This window comes from Coffea arabica, chromosome 10c (assembly GCF_036785885.1).
Source record: "Coffea arabica cultivar ET-39 chromosome 10c, Coffea Arabica ET-39 HiFi, whole genome shotgun sequence".
In the NCBI taxonomy this organism is placed as follows: domain Eukaryota; kingdom Viridiplantae; phylum Streptophyta; class Magnoliopsida; order Gentianales; family Rubiaceae; genus Coffea; species Coffea arabica.
In genome coordinates, this window is record NC_092329.1 from 18,235,422 (window position 1) to 18,247,773 (window position 12,352).

At 44.9% G+C, this 12,352-nt stretch overlaps 1 protein-coding gene across 1 annotated transcript in view; it reads left to right on the top strand.

Annotated features, from left to right (window-relative positions):
- Nucleotides 1-1,428: 1,428 nt before the first annotated feature.
- LOC113724399 (uncharacterized) overlaps nt 1,429-12,352 on the top strand; it is a 37,826-nt gene continuing 26,902 nt past the window's right edge. Inside the window, exons 1-5 of the mRNA XM_072068674.1 lie at nt 1,429-2,863; nt 3,000-3,787; nt 3,908-5,425; nt 5,524-5,583; nt 5,695-6,984. Coding sequence (XP_071924775.1) covers nt 1,429-2,863; nt 3,000-3,787; nt 3,908-5,425; nt 5,524-5,583; nt 5,695-6,984 — 5,091 coding nt within the window. The remainder of the gene's footprint in view (nt 2,864-2,999; nt 3,788-3,907; nt 5,426-5,523; nt 5,584-5,694; nt 6,985-12,352) is intronic.

The following is a 12,352-nucleotide window of genomic DNA, read 5'->3' on the forward strand; positions in this document are numbered from 1 at the left end:
TGCTCAATTTGTCCAGACCTGCTTGATTTGCCAACAGGTCAAAACTGAGCATCAGAGACCATCGGGACTTTTGCAACCTCTAAAAATACCTGAGTGAAAATGGGAGAATATCGCCATGAATTTTGTATCGGGATTACCAAGAACACAGAGAGGCCATGATGCGATTTGGGTGATAGTGGATGGATTGACCAAATCGGCTCATTTTCTGCCGATTAACATGAAGTACCCATTGGAGAAGTTGGCTAAATTGTATTTGGATGAGATCATTAGGTTACATGGAATCCCTGTCAGTATCGTGTCAGATAGAGATCCAAGATTTGTTTCGAGGTTTTGGCAAAAGATGTAAGAGATGTTGGGGACTGAATTGAATTTCAGTACTACTTACCATCCCCAGACCGATGGATAGTTCGAGCGGACGATTCAAACCCTTGAGGATATGTTGAGGACTTGTGTGTTGGATTTTGGGGAGAGTTGGAGCAAGTATTTAACTTTGGTAGAATTTGCTTATAATAATAGTTACCACTCTTCTATTCAAATGGCCCCGTATGAAGCACTTTATGATCGAAAGTATAGGTCTCCGATTTGTTAGGACGACATAGGTGAACGAAAGATCTTAGACCCGACTACAGTGCCATGGATTGAGGAAACTATTGAGAAAGTAAAGTTAGTACGTCAGAGAATTCAAACCGCACAAAGTCGTCAAAAAAGTTACGCAGATAACCGGAGGAAGAATTTGGAATTTGCAGTTGGAAATCTAGTGTTTCTCAAGATCACACCTTTGAAAGCGAGATTGATGTCTGGAAAGGAGAAGAAACTACAACCGAGGTTTGTAGGACCTTATAAGATTATCCAGCGTGTGGGGAGTGTAGCCTATAAGTTGGAATTGCCACCGAGCCTGTCTCGGATCCATAATATTTTCCATGTATCCATACTTAAGAAGTACCATCCAGACCCTTCTCACATTTTGCAACCGAAAAATATTGAGATTGATGAGACTTTGACCTATGAGGAGAAACCAGTGAAACTTCTGGATAGAAAAGTGAAAGAATTGAGAAATAAGCAGATACCTTTAGCAAAAGTTCTCTGGAGGAACCACGAGTTAGAGGAAGTGACCTGAGAAGTTGAAGAGGCCATCCGAGGAAAGTATCCAGACTTGTTCGCAGATCAATGTAAATTTCGAGAACTAAATTTTCTTAAGGGGGAGAGGATGTAAAAACTCACAAAATTTATTTAATTTAAACTCTAAATTCTAGGTCATTTAATTATTTATTTGGCCAAATGTTTCGATTATTATTTTCTAACCTTTTTAGACCTAATTAGAGGGATCTATAGCTTAACCTAACTGGCCCATGGAGTATTGAAAAGGTATCTCTAACTTTTTCTCTCTCTTCTTTCTAGTCTCCTCGCTAGGGTTTTTTTAGGGTTTGCATGGCTTCCTCGGAGGCCCCCCACCCGGGTGTTTGGGGGCAGCCTCTACCTGCGAAGATCCAGCAGTCCTTCTCGGATCTGTTCATGAGTCCTACTGCGCCAGCCTTCTCGGTTCAGGCGACGGCCTCCACACACCGTGGAGAGCCTGCTTTGATCTTTTCACAGGAGGTGATACACAAGCTGTCCGACCCCTTTCGATATGCGCTGGTTGGGAAGTTTGCTCGGGGTCGACCTTCGCTGGAACTGGTTCGTAAATATTTCGTCACGCTTGATCTCAAGCAGCCTGTCTCTGTTGGGCTGCTCGATCCCCGTCACATTCTCATCAGGGTTGCCGATGAGAGGGATTATCATCGTTTATGGCTTCGTGCGGTCTGGTATGTTCAGGGGCGGCCAATGAAGCTGTTCAAGTGGACGCCTTCGTTTCATGTGGACCGGGAGCCGTCTGTGGTTCCGGTGTGGGTGTCTTTGCCCAAACTTCCCATTCATCTTTTCAATCGAGAGTGCTTGTTTCAGATTGTTGCTACGTTGGGCGTGCCGCTATACGTTGATGCTGCTACCGCAGCCTTGTCCCGTCCCAGCGTGGCTAGGGTTTGCGTAGAGGTTGATCTCCTGAAGCCGCTAGTGTCCCGGGTTTGGATTGGGAATGGCGGACAGGAAGGGTTCTGGCAGAATCTTGATATTGAGCATCTACCGGCCAACTGCTCTGGGTGCTTTCGACAGGGGCATAGCAAGGATGACTGCGTGATGCTTCATCCGAAGTTGAAGGCCCAGGCTCGGCCCACTGGGGAGGCGCAGCCTCAGGGACGACGCAAGGGACGGCCGCCTGCTGCGGCTGTGGCGGGTGAGAAGGTAGCGGCGACGGGGGAATTGGTTGCGCCTGCGCTTGTGGGCGAGAAGCACAGGGTGTCGGGGGTGGTTCTCGGGCCTGATGCGGTGCCTGGGCCTGGGTCGATTGCCCAGGCTGCTGAGCCAGTGGCGGCAGCATCCCCGTCTGCGGGGGATGGGCAGGGAGTCTCGGCCCTTCTGGGGATGCAGGCCACTCACAAGGGGACTCCGTTAGACCTGGATGATGTAGTTGTGGAGGAGGCTTCGGATGATGAACACCAGGATGGGGTGGAGGAGGCAGCGGTCCCTTTGTCGCTGCTTGCTACCGCAGGGCAGCAGGAGCCTGGTGCAGTGGTGGAGCAGTTGGTGGAGGACGCTATTGCCTCGGCTGCGGAGGCGATCTTTGATGACCTTGCCGACAAGGTGGCTGCGGAGGCGGTTGATGACGAGACCGCGTCGTCGGTGCGCATGCAGCAGGAGCAGGTTGCAATATTAGAATTGAATCTTTCTCCACGCAAAGCTGTTCCTCCCTTGGCGGCCATGGAGGCGCTTAAACGCCGGCGTGGCGACTTGAAACAGAGACAGCCTGGGGTGGTCGCGGCCCCGCCAGGTTTTCCCCCTCACTCTTCTTCTTTTCCTTTACGTGATGTTTAAGTCATTGTTTTGGAATGTTCGGGGTTTAGATAACTCCATCACTATAGCTCGTTTACGTAAGTTGCGTCTATTGCATAAATTTTCCTTGTTAGGGGTCTGTGAACCCAAAATGGATGCTTCTCGTTTTGATTGGATTCGCCAGAGGTTGGGCTTTGATGGTTGTTGTCCTACCAATGATGGCCGCCTTGTTGTTTTTTACTCTAGTGAATTTTCTTGCTCTATTGTGGGTCAATCTTCTCAGTATTTGGCCCTCCGCGTGACACACTCTCAGATGAGTACTGAGGTGGTTGGGGTCTTTGTGCATGCGGCCTGCTCAGTCAGTGACCGCCGCGAGCTTTGGGCGGACTTACGTGCTTTGCAGGTGTTGGGTCTTCCTCTTCTCTTTCATGGTGACTTTAATGTAATCTTGTATGCGGAGGAGAAGAGAGGAGGTCTGCCTTTTCGCAGGGCTGAGTCGGAGGACTTCCATGCTTTCATTCAGGATTTGGACTTAACAGATGTGGGATTCTCTGGGAACCAGTTTACGTGGTGTAATAATCGTCAGGGTAGGGCGCGGGTCTGGAAGCGGTTGGATCGAGTCCTGGTTGATCGCGGCTGGTTGGGTAGTGGTGTGGTGCCTTCGGTTCATCACTTGGCGCGCACTGCTTCTGACCATTCTCCGTTGCTGGTTTCTTACTTGATTTCAAGCTCGTCATCTCCGAGGAGCTTCCGGTTCCAAGATGTTTGGCTTCGGCATGCTAGTTTTAAGGGCGTTGTTCAGGAGGCCTGGCTCTCGGGTAGCACTGGCCGACCGATGCGACGCTTCTTGCATAAGTTGAAGGCGGTTAAGACGGCTTTGACTGCTTGGAACAAAAATGTTTTCGGTAACGTGTTCGATGTCGTAAAACAGGCCTAGGAGGAGGTTGCTCAGTTGGAGGCTGAGGCGGCGGCCCGACCATCCCCGGAAGTGGACTTGCGGCTGGTGCCTTCATCGGTCTTGAAGGAAGCTTTGTTGCATCAGGCCATCTTCTGGCGGCAGAAATCGAGGTTACGTTGGCTGAAGGAGGGAGATGCCAATTTTACGTTTTTTCACTCTTATGTGCGTCAACGCAGGGTGAAGGTTCGTATTCATCGGCTTCAGACTTCCTCTGGTGCGTGGACTGATGATGTAGGTTCTATTGATGCGATGGCGGAGACTTTTTTCTCTGACTTGTTTACTCAGGGGCCACTGGATCAGGTGACGGGGGATGAATTGTCTCGAATCCCGACAATTTTGTCGGATGATGACAATCTGGATTTGGAACGGCTTCCTACTGCTGAGGAGGTTCGAGGGGCGGTCTTCTCTTTGGATAGGGACAGTTGCTCAGCCCTGGACGGGTTCCCAGGGTCCTTTTATCAGGCTTGCTGGGATATTATAGGAGGGGACCTCTCAGATGCAGTCGCGGATTTCTTTGTTGCTGCTGATCTCCCGTGTGGGATTTCGACCACTTTGTTGGCCTTGATTCCTAAACAGTCGGCCCCTAAGACCTTTGGCGATTTTAGGCCGATTAGTCTCTGTAATTTCTCGAACAAGATTATTTCCAAGATTCTTGCGGCTCAGCTGGAAAAAGTTCTACCCCGACTCATTTGCCCTCAGCAAAGTGGTTTTGTTAAGGGAAGGGCCATTTCTGATAACATTCTACTTGCTCAGGAGATGATTTCTAGGATTGGGAGAAAGGTCTGGGGTTCTAATGTGGTTTTGAAACTGGACATGGCCAAGGCCTATGACAGGGTATCGTGGATGTTTCTGCTATCTGTTATGCGGAAATTCGGGTTTGGTGAGGTTTGGTTGGACATGGTTTGGCGTTTGGTTTCCTCCTGTCATTTTTCAGTGTTGATCAATGGTGGTCCGGTCGGGTTTTTCAGGTCCACTAGGGGTTTGCGGCAGGGTGATCCGCTGTCTCCAGCGCTTTTCATCATTATGGCGGAGTTCCTGTCCCGCGGTCTGGAGTCTCTTCCGCTCTCTAGTGGTTTCATCCCTTATTCAGTTCCTTCGGGAGGGTCCCCCCCTGTGCATCTGGGGTATGCGGACGACGTTATAGTCTTTTGCAATAGGGGGCAGGCTTCGGTGCGGAAAGTCATGGGTGTTTTAACTGATTATCAGCGAGTGTCTGGTCAGCTGGTTAATGCCTCGAAGAGTTGTTGTTTACTCTCTAAGAAGGTTTCTGGTCTTCGCAGTCAGAGGGTTGCGGAGGAAACGGGTTTTGCTCGTAAGTCTTTGCCTATCACGTATTTGGGATGCCCCTTGTATGAGGGTCGGCGATCTAAGTCCTTGTTTGCTGGGATCATAGATAAAGTTCAGGCTCGTTTGCTGTCCTGGCAGAATCGGTGGCTTTCCATGGGGGCGCGGCTGATTCTTATTCGGCATGTGCTTACGTCCATTCCAGTTCACTTGCTTGCAGTCTTGGAGCCCACTCGAGGGGCAATTTGGGAGATTGAGAGGATGTTTGCGCGGTTTTTTTGGGGGGATAACCATTTTCACTGGTGTAGTTGGTCTAAGGTGTGTTTTCCTGTGGAGAAGGGGGCCTAGGGGTTAGATCTTTGCAGTCTATTTCTAAGGCCTTCTCTTGTAAATTGTGGTGGCGCTTTCGTCAACAGGACTCTCTGTGGGCGAGGTTTTTGTCTAGTTTGTACCTTCGGGGAGGTCATCCTAATCAGGTGGTGGTTGGTCCGTCGCGTTCGGCGATCTGTCGGCGGTTGTTCCAAGTTCGTGAGCAGATGGAATTACAGATCCGTTGGGACGTTTCTCTGGGAGATTGTTATTTCTAGTGGGATAATTGGACCGGATTGGGCCCCCTTGGCTGGCGGTTTCCAGACCTTTCTTCCGACCAGAAGGTTAGTGACTTTTGTGTTCAGGGGAGTTGGGACTGGGTTCGTCTCTCGTCTTTCCTTCCTACGGAGATTTTAAAGGTGATAGGGGAGACTTTTATGTGTTTTGGGGATCTGCCAGATCAGCCTTGTTGGCAGTTGGCATCCTCGGGCTCTTTCTCCACGGCCTCGGCTTACCAGCTGGTCCGTCGGGCTGGAGTGAAGTCTCTGGTCTTCCGGTCGCTGTGGGATTCCTCCATTCCACTTAAGGTTTCTTGTTTTGCATGGCGTTTGTTTTCCGGTAGGTTGCCTTTGGATGACGTGTTACGTACTCGGTGCCGGTTTGCGGGGCCCTCCCAGTGCCCGTTGTGCTTGGCTGCTCAGGAGACGGCTGATCATTTGTTTTCCTCCTGCCTGGTGGCCCAGGCTGTCTGGTCATTTTTTGAGTGTCGGTTGGGGATTCCGATGGCTTCTTGCGGCTATCGGACTAGATGTATGACCTGGTGGTCTCAACCTGTGAGTAAGATGTCGATTCGGTGGTTGTACAGGATTTTGTCATTGCTCATTCTTTGGTTTTTGTGGAAGGCTTCGAATAAATGGCGCTTCGATGGCATTAAGTGGTCTGTCCAAACCTTGTGTTACTCTATATCTCATGAGCTTTGGCTTATTTGTTCTGTCAAGTTTCCTGGGCGTTCACTTCCGCCTGAATTTGGGGGACTTGTGTCCGTCATCTCGGGGATCCAGCGCCCCTTAAGTTCTACTTTGGTTAGTTGGGAATTCCCGCAGATTGGATTTGTCAAGCTTAATACTGACGGGTCCTCCTCATCTACGGCCGCTGCTAGTGGTATTGGTGGGATTCTCCGACGGTCCGATGGATCGTTCCTTGGAGCGTTTGCGGCCAAGTTACCGCTGGTGGACTCTTTGCAGGCGGAGGCGTATGCAATGCTTCATGGACTCCAACTATGCCAGCAGATGGGTTTCTCCATGGTCCAAGTTGAGTCTGACTCGCAGGTTTTGGTTCGTGTGGTGGCAGGGAGTTTTTCAATTCCGTGGGTGGTACGGCCGCTGATTAGAGCGATTCGAGCAATTTTGCCGTTGGGGGTTCGTCTCTCCCACTGTTTCCGGGAGGCGAATACAGTTGCTGACTCTCTGGCTGCTGTGGGCGTTGCTTGTAGCGGGCACTTGGATTATCCCACTTTGTCTTCTCTTCCACGCTTGTCTAGGTCCCTCTTTGTTTTAGATAGGGAGCAGGTTCCCAATTTTCGTTTCTCGCTTCGTAGATAGGTTTTGCTCGTTGGCTTTTTGTTTTTGTGCTTTAGCTCCTTGTACTTTGGTTGTTTCTTAATAAAAGGGCGTAGTGCCCGTCTGCCAGATATGATTGGCAGTTTCCTAAAAAAAAAAAAAAAAAAAAAAAAGCATGGTGATCAAGATAAGCTAGGAAAAGAGCTGCCTCTCACGGTTTTTCTCCAACTCAAAGTGACCGAAATTTCTGTCTTGGCTCTCTAAGAAAGTAAGTAATGGTTGACCACTTAATTCTTGATTTATGGAAGATAGATTACACTCATGAGCTCTTGGATTCTCATGGGCAACTTTAAATTGTTAGAAAATTGGTGAGTGGGCTATATGAGGGGTTGCATGTGAAGGTGCCGATTCTGCCCTGCCATTTTCGTGCATTTTAGTGTACTTTCTTGAAGTCCAATTGACTTGTTTCTGATAAAAATGTGAAATATAGGTTGTGTTTAAAGTTTCCTCAAAATTTTACGTGATTTGGGTGAGTGCATGTTGAGATTTAGAAAATTTGCCAAAACTGGAATTGTGTCCCGTATTACTCTAGCAGGGATTTTGTTTCGACTATAAATCTTTGTCCCGATGTCGAAATCGACTACGTTTGTGGCACTGGAAACTAGACATTCCCAGTTTTCCAACGGTATAAAATGCATGTTCTGATTCCACCTGAGTGAACCACACCAACCGTTTAAACTTGGTTGCACTGTTTTGTTGGTTCACTAGAAGGCAGAACATGAACTACAACTTGATGCTTAAATGTGGGCTAGTTGTGGACAGATTTTGGTAATGGTTTCTTCTAAGAAATTGTAGCTCCATGAATGTGTTTTCTAACGCCACCAACCATGCTTAATTCTGAGTTGAATTGAGTGATTTTTGACCAAAATTCAAATCTGGTATTATGAAAAAATACCATGCATTTGGACAGATTTGAAACTAACAATGATTTGGAACTTGTTATCCGAAACTTCTTAGTGTATATCACCTATCAAATGTACCTTGGACATATTTTAGACATTACCTACTGGAATGGACCAGATTTGAGATGTTTCTTGACTAAATGCTTGGAAACGGCAAAACGGAAGTTCAAAGGCAGTTTAGCCTTAGAATTTCTTGTGATTTCGACGGTCTCGTTAACTAATTTCCGAACATATCTCTCTATGAAATTTGGCAAAGGAGTGGCCCTTATGCGGTAGTATATTCATACCAAATTTGGCACTGTTCCGAGTCCTTTTCGATACCTAACTAAAGTCCCAAATTTTGGAACTTAAATCTGGAAAATTGGCTCAACAAGTTTCGATTTTTCACCAACTTTGAGCTATTGTATCTTGGTGCTCAAAACTCCGATTCTCGTTCTGTTGGTTTTGTTTTAAACTTGGATTGCAACTCTAATAGATTTCCAAATTCCAGAGGTTGGTTCAAATCAAGTGAATTTTGCCAAATTTTCAAAGTTGGCCAAAAACCAACTTAAACCTGTCTTCAATGCCCCAAAACAGCAACTTTGAGCTAATTTTCGGATACCTTCCATTTAGAATCCTGGAAAGATGTCTTCTAGGAACTTTTAGTACTTCCTAAGAGGTTTCCAATGGTACCAATTTTTCCAATTTTGGACTTGTAAAAAGTGAGATACGATTTTCAAAAATCTCGTATCAAAACTGAAATTTCCGAATCTTAAGGAAATGGAGTTTTTCGAATTCTCCTTATTCCTTCGATATTACCTGAACGTTTTATATACTTGATTTCAAAGATGAAAACTTGATGTCTCTTGTACTTTAAAACCCCACTTTTGAGCCTTAATTCATGAGTAATTTAAGCTCATTTTAGTAAAATTTTCGAGGATTGCACAAGTGTGCAAAATTTCTTGATAATTGGGATTTATAAGTGATTGTTCACTATTAATTGCTCAGGCTCGCACGAGAACCTTCAAGAGGATCCTACGGTAGACGCTTGAACTTCAAGTAACATTTCTCCTTGGTTGACTTGGTGAGTGTCAAGTGCATATTTACTTGTACTTCACTTGAGATCTGTTGCCTACATGAACTCTACTTGAACTTGTTGTTACATGAACTATACTTGTTGAGGGAAGTGTGTACTTTACCGCACTTCATCTCCTTTACTTGGATCAATACATGACTTGCTACATGAAATTACTGGATTTTACATGTACATGACCTGAAGTTGAATGCAGAGAAAATCTCATCGACTAAAACTTGATTTGTTTCTGAAAACCTGACCTGTGGGGACGCCCAAAACCCAATCGTTAAACCTCGTAATCTCGCAGCCAATCGTGAGGTCTTGGTAAGGAAAACTTGGTAAACCTTGGGACCTGAAGCTTGATCTTTTGAGATCTTGCTTGGCATACTTGTATGGTATCATCTTTACATGCCTGTTAGTTACGGATCCGAGAGGGTGAAAGGATGGATGGAGGAAAGTGAGTGGAGATCTACGGATTGAAAATACTGACCCGGTTGACGGAGAGTCATCGCGGGAAGGTATACGAATAACCCTGGCAATGCAAGTGAAACTTAGCTCTTGAGAGCTACCATGTCCTTGAATTGTTTCTGTTTACATTTCATTGGAATTGACGATTACTTGTACTTTATCATTTGACCTGTTAATTGAGCTTGTTACTTGGATTATGTGCTTGCATGTGTGTCCTTGGCCTCACGAGCGTTTTGCTCACCCTGTAGATTTGTTTTCCTTAACAGGATTAGGCATGGAATGAGACTTGGAGGAACCTTTTGATATACTTCTGGCTCAGGGTTTGTAATATATTTTGGGCTAGACCTCTTATTGGTTGTACTTTGGAAATCTAATGTATGATTTGGATATCTGATGTACCCAGATGTAGTATATTTTGGGTATTGATGTAACTTTGGAAATTTAATGTAAGGGTTACATAATCGTTATATATATATTGTTAAGTTTGGAAGTTTTCCGCACTTTCTTACTTATCTAGTGTTGTTGAATGGTTTTGCTTTAAGTTTGAATGGAAACTGCTTGAATCCTGGCGAGAGTTGGGTAGGCGTCCCGCGGATACCCTCTGGTTCGCCTGAGGGAGAAGTGGGAGCGTCACATTCGAGAGCTCTAGGAGGATATAATGTTGGAGTAGCAAAGGACAAATGCTCTTAGAGTGCAGTTACAGGCAGTTAATGACCGCTTCACTAGGGTGGTCAGAGAGGTTAGGGATCGGTTTGGAGGTATTATTGACGAGTGTGAAGCGATAATCCAGGGGGTGATTGGCGCTAATGCACCTGTAGAGGTTTAGGGCGATGGAGTCCCTAGAGAGGGAGACGCACCTAGTTCTACCCATAAGAGAGAGTCTGTTAGCTCAATTGGGAATTAGGTTAGAGCTCCTATGAGCCATGTTTTGATACCATGTGTGGGGTAGTTAGGAAAGCTCCTAACTGGATGTTTTTGTACTTTTGGCATAGTTTTTTTCAACTTAAATTACAAGTCAAAGTATCCAAACTAATACAAATACATGTAAGGTTACTAATACAGAGGAGGTTAAACAAAAAAAAAACAAACTATAACTAGCTCAACTCTTTTCCAAAATTCACGTTCCCAAAATTTTGCCCCTTGTAAGGAAAACAAAGGTAACCGGGTGAGTTTTCGCCCAATGAGGTACCAAAAAGGTCACGCAATCAAGAATCACACAATTTCGATTTTAATCGCTCAAATATAAGCATCAAGTATAGATATAAGTATACATCACAGTTTAAACAGAGTAGTTCAGGTAAAAGGATACATATGGCTCTCGAGAGCCAAATTCCCCGTTGCGTTACTTGTTCCAAACCCATTGATACTCTGTTAACGATTAAATAAGCAAAATCATGACCGTAGATCCCCACTTTACATCAATTTTCGTCCACCAAACACGCCTCTTACCGAGCCCAAACACCAAATAGGAACGGTGATGGTAATACTTGAGTATAGCAAATATCAGAAGTATTCAGTAAATAAGTAACAGTTTCCCCATGGTTTGTCATTCTACCTCGACCAAGCCCTTGTTGGCTCGATTCGATTGACTACCAATGAGGTTTGAACTCCAATTTCACAGTAAGGTCGTTGGATATTGACCTCCAAACGGCATCAACTCATGCACAAGTAACAGATCCAGATTGCACAGTAAACCAGACAAATAGTCAAGAGAAACGAGTGTAATTAAGTACACTCTCGTCTTGTCTAGAATAAACGAAAGTCATAGTTATTCAAGTCATAAATTTCAACCACAAGTAAATCAGTTAAGCCACAAGTCATGCGAGTGGTACACTCATCAGTTCAAGGAAAAATAACGTCAAAAGTTTCCTTCCAAATTATGCCCTTGATCACCAACAAACCCTAAGAATAACCAAGAGAAAATATTATGGTTCAACCATCCAAAGTTTAGGTGAACCAAAGAAAATCCAAGTGACTGCTAGTGTAAAGATACAAATATGATTTTGGAGTGAAAAGAAAATATTGGAATCCAAAAACATGAATAACCAAAGAGTTCTTCATTTTGATTCATGGTTGGAAATTTCCAGCAGCAAAACAATGAAAAGAAACAAGGTAATGCACCTCTTTAGGATAGGATATTCATTTCAACTCAACATACAATTGTTGTTCAAGGTTTTAGCAAGTAAAGTCAGCGAGATTGTGTCCAAAAGACTTCTAAACTAAAGACTTTGAGGCTAAAAGGTAGCAAGGTACAAAGCTGCCATCCAAACCAGAATTTTTCGCAGCCATGAAACAAGTACAATCATAAGGCTTTTCACCTTCCCATCTCCATAGTTTTCACTCAAAATCACGCACAAAAGTCTTAACCAAGGTTTGTAACAAGTTTTGGCCAAAATCAATTATGAAAAGGTTGGAAAATAACAAGGTAATAGACTTCGCTATCACTTGGCCAACAAGCGAAATTTCAGCCAGCAAATTGGAGGAACATACCAACGAAAATCCTTCCATTTCAACCAAAATTCATCACATAAGTAAAGCTTATAGGTTTACTAAGCCCCTTAAGCAAGTTTATCAAAAAATCAGCCCGTACTTGAAGGAAACAAGCTGTTCCAAAATTTGGACAGCACCTCTCCTTAATTTTTTTTTACTTTTCCATCCAAACTTAACACCAAATTTCATCTCAATTCAACCTCAACCATAATCACAAGTCATAAGCTATAACACACACTTTATTAAGGCCGCAAAACCATCACCAAATAGCCAATTCATAGCTCAAATATCAACCACAATAAAGCTGAATTTTGAAATCCCTAAGCTGAAATTTTCCTTAAGTAGGCCAAACTAACATTTAAAAACTAGTTAATTCACATGACAAAGCTAGCAAATCATGGAC